Source organism: Gambusia affinis, linkage group LG24 (assembly GCF_019740435.1).
Source record: "Gambusia affinis linkage group LG24, SWU_Gaff_1.0, whole genome shotgun sequence".
NCBI classification, from domain to species: domain Eukaryota; kingdom Metazoa; phylum Chordata; class Actinopteri; order Cyprinodontiformes; family Poeciliidae; genus Gambusia; species Gambusia affinis.
Window position 1 is genome coordinate 3029445 of NC_057891.1, and position 18926 is coordinate 3048370.

The 18926-nt window shown below is 49.2% G+C and overlaps 5 protein-coding genes across 5 annotated transcripts; 3 read left to right on the top strand and 2 right to left on the bottom strand.

The window, feature by feature from the left end:
- Nucleotides 1-499: 499 nt before the first annotated feature.
- vps16 (VPS16 core subunit of CORVET and HOPS complexes) lies at nucleotides 500-6250 on the bottom strand. The gene is made up of 24 exons (XM_044109590.1): nucleotides 5849-6250; nucleotides 5396-5484; nucleotides 5114-5205; nucleotides 4907-5035; nucleotides 4685-4829; nucleotides 4499-4614; nucleotides 4303-4425; nucleotides 4176-4231; nucleotides 3992-4081; nucleotides 3748-3919; nucleotides 3546-3677; nucleotides 3175-3302; nucleotides 2842-2877; nucleotides 2538-2646; nucleotides 2331-2465; nucleotides 2127-2235; nucleotides 1951-2048; nucleotides 1644-1748; nucleotides 1492-1569; nucleotides 1334-1420; nucleotides 1181-1263; nucleotides 992-1088; nucleotides 805-908; nucleotides 500-728 (listed from the first exon to the last, which is right to left on the bottom strand). The coding sequence occupies exons 1-24, from the start codon at nucleotides 5896-5898 to the stop codon at nucleotides 587-589; spliced, it is 2505 nt and encodes an 834-aa protein (XP_043965525.1). The 5' UTR covers nucleotides 5899-6250; the 3' UTR covers nucleotides 500-586.
- Nucleotides 6251-6761: 511 nt separating this feature from the next.
- Nucleotides 6762-11352, top strand: cavin2b (caveolae associated protein 2b). The gene is made up of 7 exons (XM_044109665.1): nucleotides 6762-6882; nucleotides 7241-7494; nucleotides 7850-7990; nucleotides 8092-8193; nucleotides 8873-9133; nucleotides 9208-9360; nucleotides 9446-11352. The coding sequence occupies exons 1-7, from the start codon at nucleotides 6777-6779 to the stop codon at nucleotides 9851-9853; spliced, it is 1425 nt and encodes a 474-aa protein (XP_043965600.1). The 5' UTR covers nucleotides 6762-6776; the 3' UTR covers nucleotides 9854-11352.
- Nucleotides 11353-11685: 333 nt separating this feature from the next.
- ebpl (EBP like) lies at nucleotides 11686-14312 on the top strand. The gene is made up of 4 exons (XM_044109721.1): nucleotides 11686-11998; nucleotides 12979-13048; nucleotides 13377-13515; nucleotides 13911-14312. The coding sequence occupies exons 1-4, from the start codon at nucleotides 11822-11824 to the stop codon at nucleotides 14158-14160; spliced, it is 636 nt and encodes a 211-aa protein (XP_043965656.1). The 5' UTR covers nucleotides 11686-11821; the 3' UTR covers nucleotides 14161-14312.
- Nucleotides 14219-16535, bottom strand: arl11 (ADP-ribosylation factor-like 11). Its single transcript, XM_044109723.1, has 5 exons — nucleotides 16168-16535; nucleotides 15040-15105; nucleotides 14856-14971; nucleotides 14609-14786; nucleotides 14219-14479 (listed from the first exon to the last, which is right to left on the bottom strand). Exons 1-5 carry the CDS (start codon nucleotides 16195-16197, stop codon nucleotides 14351-14353), a joined length of 519 nt encoding a protein of 172 aa, XP_043965658.1. The 5' UTR covers nucleotides 16198-16535; the 3' UTR covers nucleotides 14219-14350.
- Nucleotides 16536-16688: 153 nt separating this feature from the next.
- On the top strand, nucleotides 16689-18841 carry eef1b2 (eukaryotic translation elongation factor 1 beta 2). The gene is given in 8 exon segments (XM_044109712.1): nucleotides 16689-16759; nucleotides 16761-16934; nucleotides 17523-17645; nucleotides 17721-17853; nucleotides 17930-17996; nucleotides 18217-18342; nucleotides 18575-18642; nucleotides 18719-18841. Coding segments are annotated over 8 exon segments (834 nt in total). The 5' UTR covers nucleotides 16689-16703; the 3' UTR covers nucleotides 18806-18841.
- Nucleotides 18842-18926: the final 85 nt, after the last annotated feature.

The window sequence follows — 18926 nt, forward strand, 5'->3', positions numbered from 1 at the left end:
CTAGCTGCTTAGAAAGGCAACCGTTTAGCTTGTCATTAAATATTTAGTTATGTCCAAAATAATTGCGCAGTTAGCTGGCTAATATGTAGTTAGCTAGATAACGACCTTTTGTTTGGAACTAAATATGTAGTTGGTTAAATAAATAGCTTGCAAGCAAAATATGTATCTCTGATCTAGCTAAATATTTAGCTTTCTAACTAAACATTAAATTTGGAAATCAATATATTGTCAGCAAGCTAAATATTTAGCTAGTAAATATTTGGTTGGTTAACCAAATGTTTAGCCATTTTTTCCTCTTATGACTGACTGACCCAAATTGCTCCTGTTAATTCTTGACTGTGTAACTTTACAAACAAACCACTTAGTGACAGCATGGTGAAGATGAACATGGAGCCAGACATATTATGGGATGGTTACAATCGAAGCAGATTCATGGGATAGAGTGGCCTAGTCAAAGTCCAAATCTGAAGCAAACAGAAAACCAGACCACAAATGGAACAACAGGTCGGAAACAGAAGCATTTATTTCACAGACTGTGCTAGCGCTGCTAGCTGTAGGAATGGGCGGCGACTTGGACGTGTTCAGGTCACTTCTTGGTGGCGGCGACCCGGGCCCGGTTCAGCTTGTCCATCAGCAGCCGGTCGGAGGCGGAGCATCTGGAGAGGACCGCCCCCATTTCAGACTCATTCCTGCGCTCAATGGCTGCGTCCGCTGCCCCCTCCAGGTCACTGACAGCCAGAGAAGAAGAAGAGTGAGCAGTGGGCGGGGCTCTGCTACGTGATGATGTCACAGGTGTGGACTTACCCCACGGCCAGGTGAGCTTTGACCTTCTGCTCAGGTGTGACCTTGCTGACGTACTTCTTGGCTTCATGCCTGTTGTTGTTCTTCATGCACACATCCACGAAGGCCTGAGGACAGGTAGGCAGCAAGGAATCATGGGAAATGCAGTTCACTGTTAAAGGGGGCAGTAAGGGGGCGGGGCTTCTCTCACCAGGTAGCCAATAGGAGACTTCTTGCTCTTGGAGAACTTCTCTAGCTCCTCCCACTGCTCCTTCTCAGCCAGAGACTTCAGCTTCAGCCACCAGTACCTGAGCAGGTGAGACAGGAAGTGAGTCACCTACAAAATGAAATATTTCTAGCAATCCAGCCAATCACAGCCTGGCCTGCCGTGACATCACACCTTTTGTCAGGCACTCTGAAGTCTCTGTAGAGCTGCTCCGCTTGCTTGTGGAGACCCAACGACATCAGAGCCTCCATGGTGGCCTGCACAGGAAGTGACATCACTCAGTAACCCCAGGCTCATCTCCGATTGGTCACCTGTGTTTACAGATACCTGCAGGGAGAGTCCCAGAAGCCCCGCCCCCTTCTCGTCATCCAGCTTCCTTTGGAAACGAAGGAGACGCATTTCCTCCTCCGTGGCCTGAAGGACAGGAGACATCAGAGACCGTCCACACCTGGTGGACACACCTGGTGGTCAGGTGAGACCTTTACCTTGGCAGCGAAGTCGTTCTTGGCCTTGTTGTACTCGTCCACGGCGCTCTGCAGCTGCGCCAGCCGGCCCTCCAGCCTCTGGACAAAGACAGCAGGGACAGGTGAGGACATGGACAGCCGTCCATCTACCTGTCCAGGTGGGAGAGGCTCACCTTGTCCCTGTAGCTGGACGTCACGTAGAAGTTGCCGAGCTCCTGGTGGTCGTCGTCCTGGTTGAATAGGTCCTTCAGCGTCTGAGGCTCCTGCAGTTTGCAGAACTGGAGACACGGAGGACACGGTCACTCGTCTCCATGGTAACCAACAGGAAACACCTGCCTGGACTTTGTTTAAATTTCTAGAACAGATTTAGTGTTTCTGGGAGATTCTTTGGCTTTCAGATGGTTATGCCTCCCTGTCATGACCTTTGACTTCCAGTATCTCCATCGTGAAGTGGAGGTCAGGCGGTCCAGGTGAGCTCACCTGTCTGTAGAGGCTGAGCGCCACCGGCTGGTTCCTCAGGGTCATGAAGAAATCTCCTCTGTTCATGTCATTCTTCAGGTACGTCACCACTGTGTAAACTGGACACACACACCCACACACACACAGGTCAGCGTGCTCACCTGGCGGGCGGCTCGGGATGGAGCCTGCAGACTCACCCAGGTCGGTGTCGCCGCTCTCCACGGCTTTACTGAGAGCCAGCTGGCTCCTCTTCATCTTCAGCAGCAGAGGAACCTGCTCTCCGGACCGGGCCTCGAAGTCCAGCAGCTGCAGGCAGAGGAAGGTACCGACACGTTACTACAGACCTCATGAAGAGGATGCTGAGGTGTGAACCCTACAGTGCAGCAGCAGCAGCAGCGTACCTTGATGGCGAGTTCTGGTCGTCCACATTCATATGCTTTAGCTGCGATGTCTGAATACGAAACTCCAGGTGAGTCTCCCACCTTGGCGCAGACGGCTCGGGCTATGGCCTCGTCGGTCAAGTCCTTCTGCTGCACCTGGACACACACACACATATGTGAGGGGACATTTGGAGACAGGTGAGGAGATTTAGGGACAGACGGCATTACCTTGCAGGAGGCCCAATGCTTCAGGACTCGACTGACTCCCTGGTAGTCTGGGATCTTCAAGTATCGACAGACCTCGATGGCCAGAGGGTAGAACTGCCGGTAGACCAGCCTGAGGGACAACAGGAGACACTGAGGGGGACGAGCTGGACGTGGGTCAGCAGGGGGACAGGGTTGCCAGATTTTGGGCTTTTCTGCCACACAGTAACTCTTCTATAAAAATGTTCCTCTAAAAACACCAAATGTTGTGAAAAGCAGGTCAAGTTTTAACGCGCCAACATGGCAACAAGTGGGGGAAGGGACTCACCTGTCTATCAGGACCTGAAGGGTCATCTGTTTAAATCTGAGGTCAGAGGTTAAAGAGCATCTCACAAATATCTAATATGAACCATGGAAAAGTTTAAATATCCAAAACTTAAGGAAATGGAAACAAAAACGCGTTAGAACAAAATCAATATTCAAAACAGATTTGAAAAAATAAACTTTAGATTCAGAACAATGGACAGATGTCAATTTATGGAAAAATCTTCACAGATAAAACAAAAATTCTAAATTCTGCAAATAAAGATGCAATGAAATTGAGGCTTTGAACAGCCAAGCCCCAGAACTCCACCTCCCATGATGCACCAGGGCAGGATACTGGGTGTGTGTGAGCGGCATCCCCACGCTGCTCTCTCTGACGGCGTTCAGAACCCGCAGCTCCCTGCAGGTCGTCACGAACTGATCCGGGCTGAACTCCGTCAGGAAGCACTTCCCGAAGGACGCCGCCTGGTGGAGAGACACCGCGTCAATCAATCAATCAATCAATCAATCAATGAATTTCATATGAATAGAATGTTTCAGCAGCAGCAGTGAGACTGTAACGTTTTAAAGTTTATTCAGGTGACAGAAGTCCGACTTTGGAACCGTTTTTATGGATGGAGAAAGTTATAAACTCATCTGACATTGATTTGTTCTCAGCTTCTGTTCAGTATTTGGATGGTTCTGTGGTTCTGGTTCTGGTGACCTCACCCTCATCAAGGCTTTCTGGGTGTCGGGGTCATACTCGTGAGCGGCCGCCTCCACACACTGCCGGACGGCGTCTCCCAGGACGTTCTGCTCCTTGATCTCCCTCAGGTACTCGTCCGCCTTCTGACTGGACTTCTGCTCAGACAGGAGGGATCAGAACCGTGGGTCTGGGTCGCCAGCAGCAGCCCCAGTGTGACCAGTATACCTCGTACTCCCGGTGGGCCTCCAGCAGCAGCGCTCCAGGAGCCATGGAGGCGATCTTAAAGATGTCCTGGCAAACCAGAGGAACCTCCTGCAGCAGCTCCTGGCTGCTGGAGCCAATGACCCGAACCCCGTCCAGTTCGCCCACCAGCACTGACTGGTCCTCCAGGGGGAACCTGGATCAGGGTCAAGGGTCAACCACACTAACAACCTGCCCTGGGTCCAGTCTAAGCTCAGATCAAGGATACTGGATGGAGTCATTACAAGATCCCACCACCAGGAGGAGCCGGTCCCACATCAACACCACCGAGGGCTGCTGGGACCTCGGCCTGCGGCACCTGGACAGGTAGACAGGTTCAAAGGTCAACAGACACACAGGTAGGAGCAGAGGTAGAGAGGTCAACTGGTAGACAGGTTCAAAGGTCAACGTACCAGACCATCTGTTTGGGCGTAGCAGCCTGCTTGGTGTCCACCTCACTCAGTCTCTCCTGCAGACAGCAGAAACCTGTCAGATCCCACACAGGTGTGGCCCCGCCCCCTGACAGAGCAGCCTGCTCACCTGTAAGTTGGACAAGCCGGTCCACAGCCGCCCCGTCTCGGTGAACAGAGCCAGGTATTTGTAGCTGAAGGAGACAGACATGTGGACGATGCTGCCAGCCTGAGGACTGAGACCTGGAGGATACTGAGGACAGACGGGTGGTGAGACAGGTGAGAGTCCTCAGCTCACCTGTCTGTCTGAGGAGCAGAAAACCTACCACAGCCGTGCAGGACGTGTTGTCCAGGACATAGAGTTCAGGTCCACTGGACACCAGGACTTTGGTCTGTCTGTCCTGAGTGAGGACGGCCCAGCAGGACGGCCAGCCCTGGAGACCTGAGGGGACAGAAACAGGTGGGGGACGGGTAGAGGATGCCTGGGTGCGCTGTCCTCAAGCCGTCCTTACCTGGGACTTCAGGTAGCCGGCGCAGCTTCAGGTCCTCAATGTTGGTTGCCAAGGTGAAGCGGGACGAACCCGTTACTATGGCGACGCCTGTTCCATACGGCGAGTGGAACACCTTGGCCTCCAACACCTGACTCTGGACCACTTCCTGTTTGAGACAAAGAGAACCAGTTAACAGGATCAAACACACACCTGTCCCACACCGACGTCTCTGACTGGACCCACCTGTCCCATGCTGAAGTGTCTCTTGAAGGACCCAAACAGGTCATAGATCAGAACCGTCCCGTCCTCCTGAACACACAGCAGCTCGTCATTGACGGACCAGCCCAGATGGACCACAGGACCGCTCTTCCACTGAAAGACAGGTAAGACAGGTGAGGGAAAGAGCGAGGTCACTCTGGGACAGGTGGTGTGTTGGACACGTGTCCTTACTGGGAAGCTGGCGATGGACACTCCGGAGGCAGAGTAGATCTCCAGCTGAGGACGAGTGCTGGGGGAACGTCTGAGCGGTTCTCTGAGCAGAGCTGGGACACAACAACACATTTACAATTAACTCTGATTATGTCACCATGGTAACAGACTGTGAAGAGATAAAGCCTGGTTGAGCTAAGAGGAACCTCATTGACCACCAGGCTCCATGTCTCCACATAGCGGTTGCCATGACGACTGAATAAAGTGACTGAGTCCAGGTTGACCACCAGAACCAGAACCCACCGATTGGGCCTCCATACGGAGCTGCTGCCACCAGACTGTCCCTCAGTCCGTCCCGGAGGCTCCAGAACATCTCATAGAGTTCCGTCTTCCTGCAGAGACAGAACCGGGACAGCTAAACACCAGAACCAGCAGAACCGACCAGACCCTGTTCATTTCAGGTCATTCCAGGTAACCGGGTCTCTGTGTGACAAGCAGAACCGGTTTGAACCCGGATCCTGGCAGCCAGACATCTGATGGTTCCTTCGGCTCTAGTCTGGGTCCACAAGAACTCACCTGGAGAGGAGGGGGGTACAGGTGTGCTGTGTGGCGAAAGCTAGCTTTAGCTTCAGTCATGTGACCAATGTGACTGGCCAAAACAGTTCTGTAAACGGAGCAGGTTCCGACCCAGCAGGTTCTGACCCAGCTGCAGAGCGGAGCACCCGGTTTTCCGCGTCAGGTGTGTGTGGTACTGACCGGTAGAAGGCGTCTCCTAGAGGGTTCCAGTTAGCGGTGATGAAGGCCATGCTGAGGAGGATGATGAGGTCTGGGTCCGCACAGAGGAGCCGGTTCTGCCGTCTGACCAGAACCGAACCGCAGGATGAGGCAGGGGTTCGGTAGCACAGACGGGCTGTGAGTCAGCTGACCTGAGCCTCCAGGACGGAGGAGCCACCGTTCTCAGAACCGAATCACTTCCAGAACCGGAGCACTTTCAGAACCGAGCCACTTCTAATTCCTCTAGAATCCTAAAACATAAACCTAAGCTGAGCTCTGACCCCTGACCCTTCTTTACGCACTTATTACATCCATAAATCAGATGACTTGTGTTTACTAACTAAGGCTTACTTCTGCGCATGCGCTCACATTTTTTTCAGGAACTTTATTGAACAAACAGGAAGTAGACGGAAGACAACTTCAATAGAAACAAACAGGAGATAAAAACATAGAATCTATTAGATATGAGTTGTTTCTGATGTTGATTTTATATCTAGATAAGAAGAAGAGGAACATAAAGTGTCTTTTAAAGTTAAATTTGTGAATATTTGCATTTAGCCAGAATTATTACATTTATTATAAAAATATTATAAACATTAGAGCAGAAGTGGTTCACAGCTTCACAGAAAATAATTTAAGGCAAACAGTGATAGCAGAGCAAACGTAAATCAGCTGTTTTTCCCTCTGGACTCTGGTTATGAAACAATGATCCCTGTGTATTAGTTTAATAGAACCAGTAGAGGTTCTGGATAAGTGGAACCGGGTCACACAGATAAACTTTAAATAGGCCGTTTTTCCTCAGGAATCTAGTTATAGAAGAATATCTCTGTGTTTCAGAAGCAGAAGCGGTTCTGGATCAGTGGAACCAGGCCGGTTTTCCTCTGGACTCTGGAGTTCCAGCTCGAACACAATGGGAGGAAAGCTACCGTTTTCCTTCCAGATGACTTCATCTGAAAAACATGGGAGAGCGAGAGACACTGGCACTCACTGGCTCTCTCTCCTGCCCCGTCTCCATGGTAACTACCCCCTCCCCCCTGGGTGTGGTGGAAAGACTGAGCTCCAGGCTGAGGGTGGAGAGAGAGAGTTTAACCCTTTGAGGGGCAGCAGAGGTTAAACCTGTTGCTGTTAGACGGTTCTGGTTCTGGGTTCTGGTCCAGTTGTCTGGTCCAGACGTCCCTGTGAGTGAAAGCTATGTGAACAGAGCTGGTGTCCTCAGTGTGTCTCTGGTCGGTCCCGGCGGCAGCAGGGAAGGGGTTAAAGGTGTGGACGTTTCCACAGAGGGAAGTTATCTGGAAAGTTTCCCTCCCAGCAGCCAATCAGAGCGCAGCTCTCTGACTGCAGGCAAACAGAGTTTGGGTGTTTTCTCCACTGCAGGAGACTCTGCTTACACCTCCGTCGATATGGTGACCACCGAGTCTCATCAGAACCAGGACCTGATGGTCCCCGCAGATGCCCCGGACCTGAACCTGAACCTGGACTCGCAGGGCGAGGAGCAGGCCTCTGGTTCTGCTGCCTTCGACCTGGAGAAGCTTGGTCAGGGTCCAGTCAATGCCATCACGGTTCTGACTCTGCTCGACAAGCTGGTCAACATGCTGGACGCCGTGCAGGACAACCAGAACAAGATGGAGGTGAGTGGACATGTTCAGGGTTCAGAGTCCAGTTAGAACAGCTGATTAAAGCAGAACTAGACCTGAAGGTGGAGGAACAACTGGATCAGACCCGGGTTGTGGTTCTGCTCCATGTTCTGACACACCCTCCGAGCGCTCAGCGTTCCTCCTCAGGAATGTGGACGCCACTTCCTGTTGGTGCTGAGCCGAGGTAAAACGTCACATCCCTCCCCAGGTGTGTTTACCGGCACCACCTCAGGAACGGACTGGACCTTCTGCAGAACATCAGCTGTCAGCGGGTCTCTGATGACTGAGAGGGATTTATCTGGCTCTGGGCTGTGGGGTGACCTGTGACCCGGTTCTGGGTGTGTTTCAGATGCACCAGGTTCAGATGGAGGGCGTGGTCAGAGGGATCCAGGCGGACATGACCCGGCTGTCCAAGAGTCACAGCCACACGTCCAACACCGTCAGCAAGCTGCTGGACAAGAGCCGCAAGCTGTCTGTGACCATGAAGGAGGTCAGTGAATGCACCGACACACCTGGAGCACCTGGTGGACTGTTCTCCATGTCCTCCATGTTCTCCATGTCCTCCACGTCCTCCATGTCGTGTCTCTGCAGGTCCGAGACAGGATGGAGCGTCAGGGCGCCCAGGTGAGGAAGCTGGAGGCGAACCACGCCCACCTGATCAGCAGGAACAACTTCAAGGTGCTCATCTTCCAGGTAGGTGTAAAGTCACCAGATGCATGCTGGGAAATGTGGTCGTATGGAGGTCTGCCTGGCTGTTCTTCAGCCACTAACCTTATTTGGATATGAGCTGCTGTGGGAGCCGACCTGGAAAATCTGCAGAGGGGGCTGTGGTTGTCATGGTACTGGAGTAGTTATGAGCTGAAACCACAACTTGCTGGTCCCTTTAAGTGTCGACGAGGTGGAAGGTCAATTCCTCTCCTTCTGCCTCCTGTCAGCAACACGCAACATTCCCAGAACATTAGAACATTCCTCCAGTCCTCCCAGAACATTCCAGCACGCAGCTCCAGTTATTACAGGTAGAAACTAATAATCAGGCCCAAAATTTGACCATAACTTCAGAAACACATAAAGCCAGTTACAAAGTCAGCCTTCTGTCACCTGACGCTGTTGTGTTTGATGTTTTAATGTTTTCCTAATAGAAAGCACTTCGAACTGTCATGTTGCTGAAATTGGCACCAAAAGTAAACCTGGTTGATTGATTGATTCCTACAATCAGGAGGAATAATTTCCAGAACCCAATTTGAACATTCCTAGCATTCCTCTGTCTCTGGGTCAGTGTGTGTATTGTGGTTTCCTTGTTATTGTGTCCGTCCATCGAGTCCAGACCTTCCATGTGGGTCTGGTTCTGATGCGGTGTCTTGCTTTGTTGCAGGAGGAAAACGAGATCCCGACCAGTGTTTTTGTGAAGGAGCCTCCTCCGTTTCCTCGGGATGAGATCCTGGAGGAAGGCGAGCCGTCTGCTCCGGGTGTCAGTGACGGCAGACAGGACGGTGGCTTCCAGACCATCGACCTGTCGTCTGACGAAGACGTTGGTCTGGAGGCCGACATGGATGAAGAGGAGCCGTGGCCTCAGGATGTGGACAGCATGGAGAAGTCCACAGTGGACAAACTGAAACGGTCCAGCCTGATCAGGGTAGGAACCACAGGGAGCAGACCTAAAGGGTTTTGATCAGCCAGACAGACGTCATTGTCTCTGTCTCTCTGCAGGTGGACAGCCTGAAGAAAGCCTTTTCCAGACACAACATCGAGAAGAAGATGAACAAGATCGGGACAAAGATCGTTTCAGCAGAACAACGGGAGAAGATCAAGCAGAAAACTGCCAGCCTGAAGGTCTCCTCTCTGACCTTTGGCATCAAGAAGGTACAGAGACTCACGCTGGTCACTGGATCATCAGACAGTCATTAAAAGTCTCAGCTCAAACTAAAGATGTTCTTCTGTCCTTCAGACTCGCAGCAGCTCAGACTCCCAGCCTCCGGAGGCCTCAGGCCAGACCAGGGAGTCCCTCACAAGCGAGGCCGACATCCAGCTGCCCTCACCAGGCACCGCTGAGCTGGACCTTCCCTTCAACGAGGTCCACGCTCAGCTGGCCCCTAATGACCAGCAGGGGGTGCTCCAAGACCAGGTGGAAGCGGTAGTGGAGGTCAGGGAGGAAGTGGAGAAGGAGCTGCAGGTTGTGGAGAAGGAGCTGCAGGTTGTGGAGGAAGTAAGGGAGGAGGTGAAGGAGGGTTCACTGGTGGTGGAGGCTGACGTGTCGGTGGTCTCTGAGGGACTCAGTGAGGCGTACGCTCTATCCTCCACCCTCCCTCAGGAGGACGGAGCAGAGGAGAAGGAGGAGAAGGAGGAGGAGTCCTAAGCAGAACATGAGCGTTAGATCAGACCAATCAGAGGGTCCAAACCTTTCTAAAGGAACTCCTCTCAGTTTGAAACAAGAACCACCAAAAGGTATTCTGCTTTATTCCTCAAACTTTCCATTAAATGTCAACAATCCCATTTTCCCAAAAGTTTTCCAACCTTCTCCTCTGATAAACCTTGGGTCTCTCAGAGATCAAACCACCACCAGAGGGCAGAATATGCTGCTCCTTTAGGTCTGAAGGTCAGATTTATTTGATCATAGATGATCAGCCTCAGATGTTCTCACAAGTTTGAAGTCTACGTGATGAAAATCATCTTGAATTCTTCCTATGTGAAACCTGATGGCATGCATGTTGGGATCCAAGGTTCCTATCAGTGTCTGGACTTCACCCATTCTTCTCTTTTTTTTGATTTTATTTAATTTCCACCAGCAAACCATCAGAAATGTTGGGTGACGATTAAGCTTCTGGATCATGAAACAAGGGGACCTTCAGGGCAGTCTGGGCTCAGGAACCTCCAGGGTTTCTGTCCTCCCTAAGAGTAGACACTGAATCTGCAGGTTCCTGTGAGAATCCATCCAATGTGTTTGATTCAAACCAGTTGGAATCCAATTCTAACAGGCTCCCTTTAGTGGTCCTTGTTTTATATTTTCCAGAGTTCCTCAAACATCCCAACCAGGGTCTTTTAAATGTGTCCTGATAACTGAACCCCGTCTCTCAGAGGTTCTTCTGATGATCTCCAGTCATACCTCTGACCAGGTCCCATTCATTGTCCTATGATGTTCCTAAGGGAACACCCTCTGCAGTTAATCCAAGTTTTTTTTATGTTTTGACATTCCAAGGAGTTTTCTTTGTATTTCTTTTATTTCTCTAGAAGTTTCCACAACATTTTGTTGCAGCTCCTAAAAATCTCTGCCAGACTTTCAGCAACGTTCCAGTGTCTCCCCAGTGCTCCCATAATGCTCCCATAATGCTCTACGCCTTACCGTTGAGATGTCTTCCCTCCTTCTCCTCATGTTCCACCAGTGTTTGTTTTCCAAATCCTGAATACAGAAGTCCTGCTTTAGATTCATCATGTTCCTGATTTTCCATTCACCAGTTTTCAGTGGTTCTGTTGATATTCTAGAGAAGGTCATAATGTCACACATTTTTGATAACCTTTGTGATTCCAACTGATTGATTTATCTAAAATGGGTAATTATTTTATTTGTTTGTTCTGCCAAAGATTATTTCCTTCTACATCTCATCTCTGGTGTTGATGGAACATTTCTTGTCCTAAAGTCTCCAGACTGTCTGAATCGTGGTTTATGTCTTTAGTTATGCTCATGAGCTCAGTGTAATCCAGGCTCCTCTGCTTTGCCTCTTTTAAGGCCACCTGCTGATAGATTGTTGTAAATATTGTTACACTTTTTCTGTTCTCTGCTATAAAAGGTTTAACTCTGTAGGTCAGAGGACACTTTTTTCTCACCAGATAATAAACATCACTGTGTTTTTCACCTTATCAATGCTTGTATAAATTCTTTTTTCCCACAAAACTCTGCAGTCAATAAACTATCATACACACACACACACACACACACACACAAGGGTTTCCTGTCTCTGATGTTCTGGAACCAAAAGGACTATAAAATGATAAATGTTGTTAGAATCAGAGGAACATCTGTGATCAACCAGAAGCAGGTAGATCTGAGAGTCTGTGTGGAGATACTCTCACTCTGGTTTTAGTTTGGGTTGGTTCATGGACCTCATGTGGGAGAGACAGGAAGTGGGGTGGTCTCCTCAGCAGCCAATGACAGAACAGGGTTGGTGATATCAAACAGAAGGACCAATCAGAGTGAGTGGGATGGTCCAGAGTTGGGTCCAGTCTCTGCACAGTAAGACTACTAGACGGTCCAACTGAAGTGAAGTATTTATGCAGCTTACAAGGTACTGAGTATTTCCTGTGAAGTACTCAGTGTGGTGCTGGTACCATGGACTCTGAGGTTCCCCCCACGCTCTCTCTCGTCTCTGTGTTGTCTCTGCTGGGCTGTAGCCTCCAGCTGCTGGTGGCTGCCCTCCTCACACACAGGTATGGTGGGCGGAGCTCCAAGACGGACTGGTGGATCCTGCTGTGGTTGTTCTATGATGTCATCGTCCACCTGACGCTGGTAGGAGGAGTTTTTTCTCGTTTAGCCACTCTGCTGTTAGCTGTGAGTGTGATCCTTCCTTCACCACTTCAGGAACTGACCTTTGAACTATCTAAGTACTGTCCTCTTCTTGGGATCAATGTTTACCATCCTTTGGGCTCTTTTTGTCCTCCTCCACTGACACCCCAGTACTGTACTTGTGTTGTTTCATTTTGTTTTATGGGTTTCTGGATTGCTTTTGAAGATTCCATTGTTTTCCAGATATTTAGGGTTCATTCACACCAACCCTGGTTTAGTCCACTTTAATCCAACTCCAGTCCTTTTGCCTAGAAAGTCTGGTTTGTTTGGGGCGGTGTGAATGCGTAATCAAACTCTGGTCCTCCAAACTTCGGTCTGGGTTCAGTTGAAAATGTCTATGTGAACCCCAAGCTAACGGGAGACCACGCCAAAGGAGAAAGTAGACAGGGTATTATGGGTAAATAAAACCAAATCAAATGAGTTAGCCTAGCGCTAGCGGGAGGAAGTCTTGTGGTTTTTAGCTAAAGAAAAACGGAAAATCCTCCAACCGCTAAAATCTGGCACAACTCAATTTTTGTTTAAATTTGGTGAAAAAGGAAGTTGCCCTCAGTGTTTTCTTCAGAAGTTTCCGTGTTGTTCTCTTTAGTGGTTTTTGGTGCAGCGCTCCCACAGGCCAGGAGGGGAACAGGTTTTTCAAAGTTTGGTTGGTTTGAGAAAGAGAACTGCAGCAGCTAATAATTTAATAAATGTTGGTGTTTTGGTCTCTAATCAAACAGAGTCTAGAAGAAGATTGTTCTTTTGGGGGGTTTTTGTGCCACACTGTTCACCTGGACTGAACATCAAATATTAAAACAGCATCTCCAAATCGATTGTTGGGTAAAAGCTACTCTATCTTGTCCTGAAGGATCAGACAGTTGTCTCTTCATCAATGTTGAGTTTTTGCAGCTGTCTTTGTTCTGGCTGACTGTCCCTTTTGTCCTCAGGAGGGTCCATTTGTTTACATGTCTCTGGTTGGGACAGTGGAGACATCTGAAGGGCCTCTGGCTGAACTCTGTGAGTTTTGCGACTGTCTTGAACTGCTTTGTATTTCTGTGCTTTACTGTTACTCACACATAGCAGCAAATAGCATCTTCAGTGTTTCTAAGCTACACCCATCAACCAATCAGAGAGCTGCCTCTGACCTGAATCCAGACATAAACATTGAAGGCCCTTCATCACCTTCTGTCTTACTCTACAGTACCAAGAGTACTTCTGGAAACTGAAGAGTATTATTTTACTTCTAAATATGTTTTTTAGTCCTTCAACATTCCTGAAAGTTTTTATGCATGGTTTAACATGCATACAAACTCTGCTCTGGATAAAATATCTGTCTCACCTGTAGGGAAGGAGTACGGTAAAGCAGACAGTCGCTGGTTGGTTTCTGATCCAAACATCGTCTCCTTGGAGATTTTGACGGTGGTCCTGGACTCTCTGCTAGCTCTGCTGCTGATACATGCAGTGCTCAATGACAAGTACTACAGGTAATGCTACAGTCTCAATCAAGCACAAAATGCATTACTCATACAACTCAGGTATTACATGTTACAAGGTATAGGATCAAAGTACTGCAGAGTATGCTAATGAAGTACCACAGGTACTATTACAGTACATCCAGTGCTGCTAAAACCTGTTAGACTGGTTTTTATTCTTTGGTTTTCAAATCAAATTGAGCCCTGAAACATTTTATTATCAGATTTAACCATGTTGATGTATGTTCTGTTATCTTTTTCATTCAGTTTTTTATTCTTAATGCTTCATGTGGGTCAACCAGATCTTAAATGGGCCGTTAAATCAGTCTGATTCTGACAGGACGGCCACAGATGAGCTGTATCAGCTCGTAGTGACGGACATGTACTGATGCTGAAACGTATTTCAGACACTTCCTGCAGATCACTCTGAGCGTGTGCGAGCTGTACGGCGGCTGGATGACCTTCTGTCCTGATTGGCTGCTGGGCAGTCCTCACCTGGACACGTCCAACCCGCTCTACCTGTGGGTCTACCTGGTCTTCTTTAATGGACTCTGGGTCCTGGTTCCAGTTCTGCTCCTGGTCCAGTCCTGGTTGTGTCTCCAGAGTCTTCATGCAGTCAAAGAAGACAGAACGGCCCAGAAGAAGAAGAAGCTGTAGACGATGATCAGGAGCCTTTCACTGTTTGAGCTCATCGTTTTCTCAGACTGGTGACAGAAATTATTTTGTAGCAGGAAGGAACAAATCAGACAGCAGGATCATCACTAAAACCTTTATTAATCTCTATAAATAAAATCTTGAGGTGAAACAAGTCTCCTTCTGAAGATGTGGATTTCCTTTGCTGGTCCTCTCAGCTCCTCTTGATCAGCTTGTTGACCGTCAGGAAGGCCTGTTGCACCCCCAGCCCTTTGGTGGCGCTGCAGGCCTGGATCTCCCACTTTCTGTCTGTGTAACTGTTCAGGTTCAACTTGTTGGACACCTGAGGAGAAGATTAGACTCTTTATTTCCAGGGTCCTATTTAAGGGATATAACGACTGACTGCCTGATTTATCCTCTTAGTTCTGTTGATGATCTGTTTATCAGTGTCTGCTGTCTGAAGTGTTCCCACCTCCCGTATGGTCATGCTGTTGGGCAGATCCTTCTTGTTGGCCAGAACCATCAGAGGAACTCCCCGCAGCCTCTCGTCGCTGAGGATGCTCTTCAGAGCCTTCTGCGCCTCCGGAATGCGAGCCACGTCAGTGCTGTCCACCACAAACACCAACGCCTTGCACCCGTCCAGGTAGTACCTGCAGGACATCCGTTATTCCTTTGGCCGGTTGCCAGGGCGACACACCTACCGGGTGTCGTTTACTCACTGCCAGTTTTGTCTCATGCTCTTCTGTCCGCCAACATCCCACAACGTCAGACACGACTGCTTGTTCAGCTCCAGCGTTCCCACGTTGAAGCCCACCGTCGGCGAGGTGTTGACCGTCTGAGAAGGTAAACGGTTTCATGAGAACACCTGAGGACTGGTGACCCTCACAGTGTTCTGACACTCACCTGTCCAGTCAGGATCTGGCCCACCAAGGTGGACTTCCCCGCAGAGTCCAGACCCATGATCAACACCTGGACAGAGGAGGACAGGCTTCAGGTTAACACTCAGCTGGTTCTGGTGCTGAAATTATCCAGATGGCTAACGTCTTCCAGTCTGGATCCCAGGAGAGATTTAGGCCAGAACCAGAACCAGAACCAGAGGAGTTCCATCTTTCAGGATCATGAGATGGTTTATCAATTGGAAAGAAAAGGAGAAGAAGAACTGATCCTCTATGAACTATCAGAGTTGGACAATTAATCAATAACAATAAATATCACAATAGATATTCTGGGCGATGTAGGCAGAGGAAAGGCTGTAGCTACTCAACCTTTCACGACTAGTTAAGTTATGCTGGTGGCATCAAAAACAAAACAAGGTCTTTCCTACCAGGATATTAAAACAAAAACAAAACATCAGTAATAAAAGAAAACATTACGTACAATGCTACAGTTAAGAAGATATAAATAAATCATTAGAAACCTGCCCTTCAAAAATAATAACAAGTGTTTTTCTGCTTCGGTTCATTTGTGATCAATGGACCTCGCAAAATTACTTCAAGGGCCACAAATGGCCCCTGAACCGCACTTTGGACACCTATGGTCTGACTGGTCTTTAGGGTGAGTTTGTGGTCTGATAGGAACCATGTGGACCATCAAACTCCCTGAAAACCTGAGAAGTTCAGAACCTGTGGGTTCCGTTAAATCAGGACTGGAAACACTTCTTGGTACCAGCAGCTCTGAATCAGAACCGAATGAGAAAATGTTCAAAACGTTTGATTCTTTCAGGCCTTGTTTTCTTCTTCTGGTCTTCTTTTTGACATTCTGTAAGGGACGAACGTCCATCAGTCTGGTCCTCCTGATGGAGCGGGCCCAGAGGTTCTGAACAGGTGGTAAGTCTTCCAGGTAGGTGGGCGTGTCCCTGAGCTTTGAGGTATTCCTAACTCCTGATCCAGACCAGCAGAGCTGAGCTTAATGGAACCACCTGGTGTATTAAACCAGCTCCATTTGATGAAGCTGGTTCTGGTCCATCTGATCCAGATGAAGGTCAGAACCGGATCCAATAGTCAGCCAAAAAGAAGAAAATAAGGGACTCACCTGAAGGCCGGCAGAGCTGCCCTGACCCATGGCTCTGGAGCTCTAGAATCAGTCTGACTGGATCTCTGATGGCCTTCAGGTGCAGCCGACCTTCTCTGAATGATAGCCAATAGCAGCCCCCGCTGCTGCCCATGTGACCAACAGGCAGATCTGACTGCATTCCTGTTCAGACACACCCGGCCTGCTGAGGAGTCAGCAACAGGTGAGAGTGGCTGAGCAGGAAGTCATGTCACCATGTTGATGATAAATATGGAAATCAGGCTGTTAAAGAAAACCTGTTTTCTGCTGCTTCTTTAATAATCATTCCATGAATCATTGACAAGTATACCTCATAACATTTATGCATTTCCTTCAGTCTTAAGCAGTTCTTCCTTCCACTTAATTTCCCATTGAGTTGGATTCTGAGACTGGCCTCCAGGTGTTGCTGTCTGCATGTGGAGGGTTCAAATCATTTCTAATGGGTTTTATGTGGTATTATAAACTTATTTGGGAGTTTTATTCTCTCTGGAGCCACCAGAATTAAGATCTGACAATTTATGGAAGACCCTGCTGGACCCCTGAAGGAGGAGGAGCAGAATCCTCTGAGGAGGAGTCAGGTCCGGCTATAAATCCTCCTCCCTCTTTCTCCTCCTTCCTTCTTCCTCTGGCTGCTCTTTCCTTCTTCTTCTCTGGTTCTTCAGCTCCATCATGGGCTTCGGTGATCTGAAATCAACCTCCGGACTTAAAGTCCTCAACAATTTCCTGTCGGACCGGAGCTACATCGAAGGGTGAGTCCAGCAGAACCAGGCAGAACCTCCCGGTAGAAGCTCCTGCAGGGTTCAGTGAGGCTGCCGCCATGTTGGCTAGGCTCGTGGCTAACAGTTAGCTTCAGTTCCGGCGGTAAATTAAGCTACATCAGAGCTCCATGGAGCCGGAAGTGTTCATGGTTTTATATAACCGTATGAACGCTGATGGCAGATTAATGGACTTCATAGTTTCGATCAAAATATTCGGTTTATTTGAGTTTAATGTGGCACATTGTGCGGTCACATGGTGCTAACAGCCTCTGCGGCTGCGCAGTGGCTGCTGTAGGTTCTGGAAGCTCATGCTGGACCTAAGGTCGGTTCCGAACTCGGAACCAGAGACATTAGAAACTAGTTTAGGAGTTTTAATATGACTGAAACTACAAATCGGGTTTAAGTCTAGCATCTAAACCTGGTCTGGTCAGGCAGAGTTCTGGTTCTGGTCCATTAATCCTCTACAGTCCAGGTTAACCAAGCCTAAGTGGTCCAGGTCTGGACCCCAATAAAAGAGGGAAATGCACCTTTAGAAATCAGCTGACTCATTTGTAACCATGGTAACCCTGTCCCCCACAGGTTTGTCCCCTCTCAGGCTGATGTGGCGGTCTTTGAGGTCCTCTCGGCCCCGCCCACAGCAGACCTGTGCCATGCCCTGCGGTGGTACAACCACATCAAGTCTTACCAGAGCCAGAAGAACAGGTGAGCCCGCCCCCATCGACGTCGTCATCTTCAGGTCAGAGTGTACAGGTGTGACCAACGCTTCGTGGCTGTCAGCCTCCCAGGTGTAAAGAGACCTCTGGGGCAGTATGGCCCTGCGGGAGTGGCCGACGCCACCTCAGGCTCCGCCCCCGCCGCCTCCAAAGACGATGACGATGACGACATCGACCTGTTTGGTTCTGATGAGGAGGTGAGGACATTGTGATGTCACAGGTGAGCTCAGGTTTGGTGTTTAACCCTCACCTTTTGCTTCCTTTGTCTGTCAGGAAGACGCCGAGGCGACCAAGCTGAAGGAGCAGCGCCTGGCCGAGTACGCCGCCAAGAAAGCAAAAAGTACGTCACTCAACCAATCACAGGACACCTCACTGATCACATGACCGGTGAGGTGTCCTCACCATCCACCCTCGTGGCTCTGGATGATGAGTAACCAATTACCATCTTTCGGCTGACTGCCTGATGGAGAACTGTTTACCTGATGAGTCTCCACCAATCGGAGAGCAGCATGGTGGGGTTTCCTTGGCAACTGACTTCTATGTCTGTCTCCTTCAACTAGAACCTGCTCTCATCGCTAAATCGTCGCTCCTATTGGACGTGAAGCCATGGGACGATGAGACGGACATGGCCAAGCTGGAGGAGTGTGTCCGCAGTATCGAGATGGACGGGCTGGTCTGGGGACAATGTAAGAGGACCGCACACAGTACAGGGACCATTACCTCCAATCCAGTACCACACCACACCCCACACTAGGTGTAGCTACTCTGCACAGCTGATGATCCATCTCACCATCTTTCGGCTGAAGACTGATGGACACTCTTTGATCTGACCGCTGCAGAAACTGATCACATTGATCCATTAAACGTTAAACTGTTTTATTGATGGGTAATAACCAACCGATGGTGTGATCTGTGCAGCCAAGCTGGTCCCAGTGGGCTACGGCATCAAGAAGCTCCAGATTAGCTGCGTGGTGGAAGACGACAAGGTAAGATGCTTGTAGCACATTGCCAGGTTGGTTCCGAGTGTCTTCCTGAGGTCTGACAAAGTGTTTTCTGCTGCAGGTGGGCACAGACATCCTGGAGGAGAAGATCACAGCCTTCGAGGACTTCGTGCAGTCCATGGATGTAGCAGCTTTCAATAAGATCTGAGTTAATCATGTTTAATAAAAAGCACTTGGCATAAAACAGCTGTTGAGTCTTTAATGTCAGGGGAAATATTTACTCCAGCTTTAAAGTTGAAACGATGATGTTTGAAATACTTAGATTTATA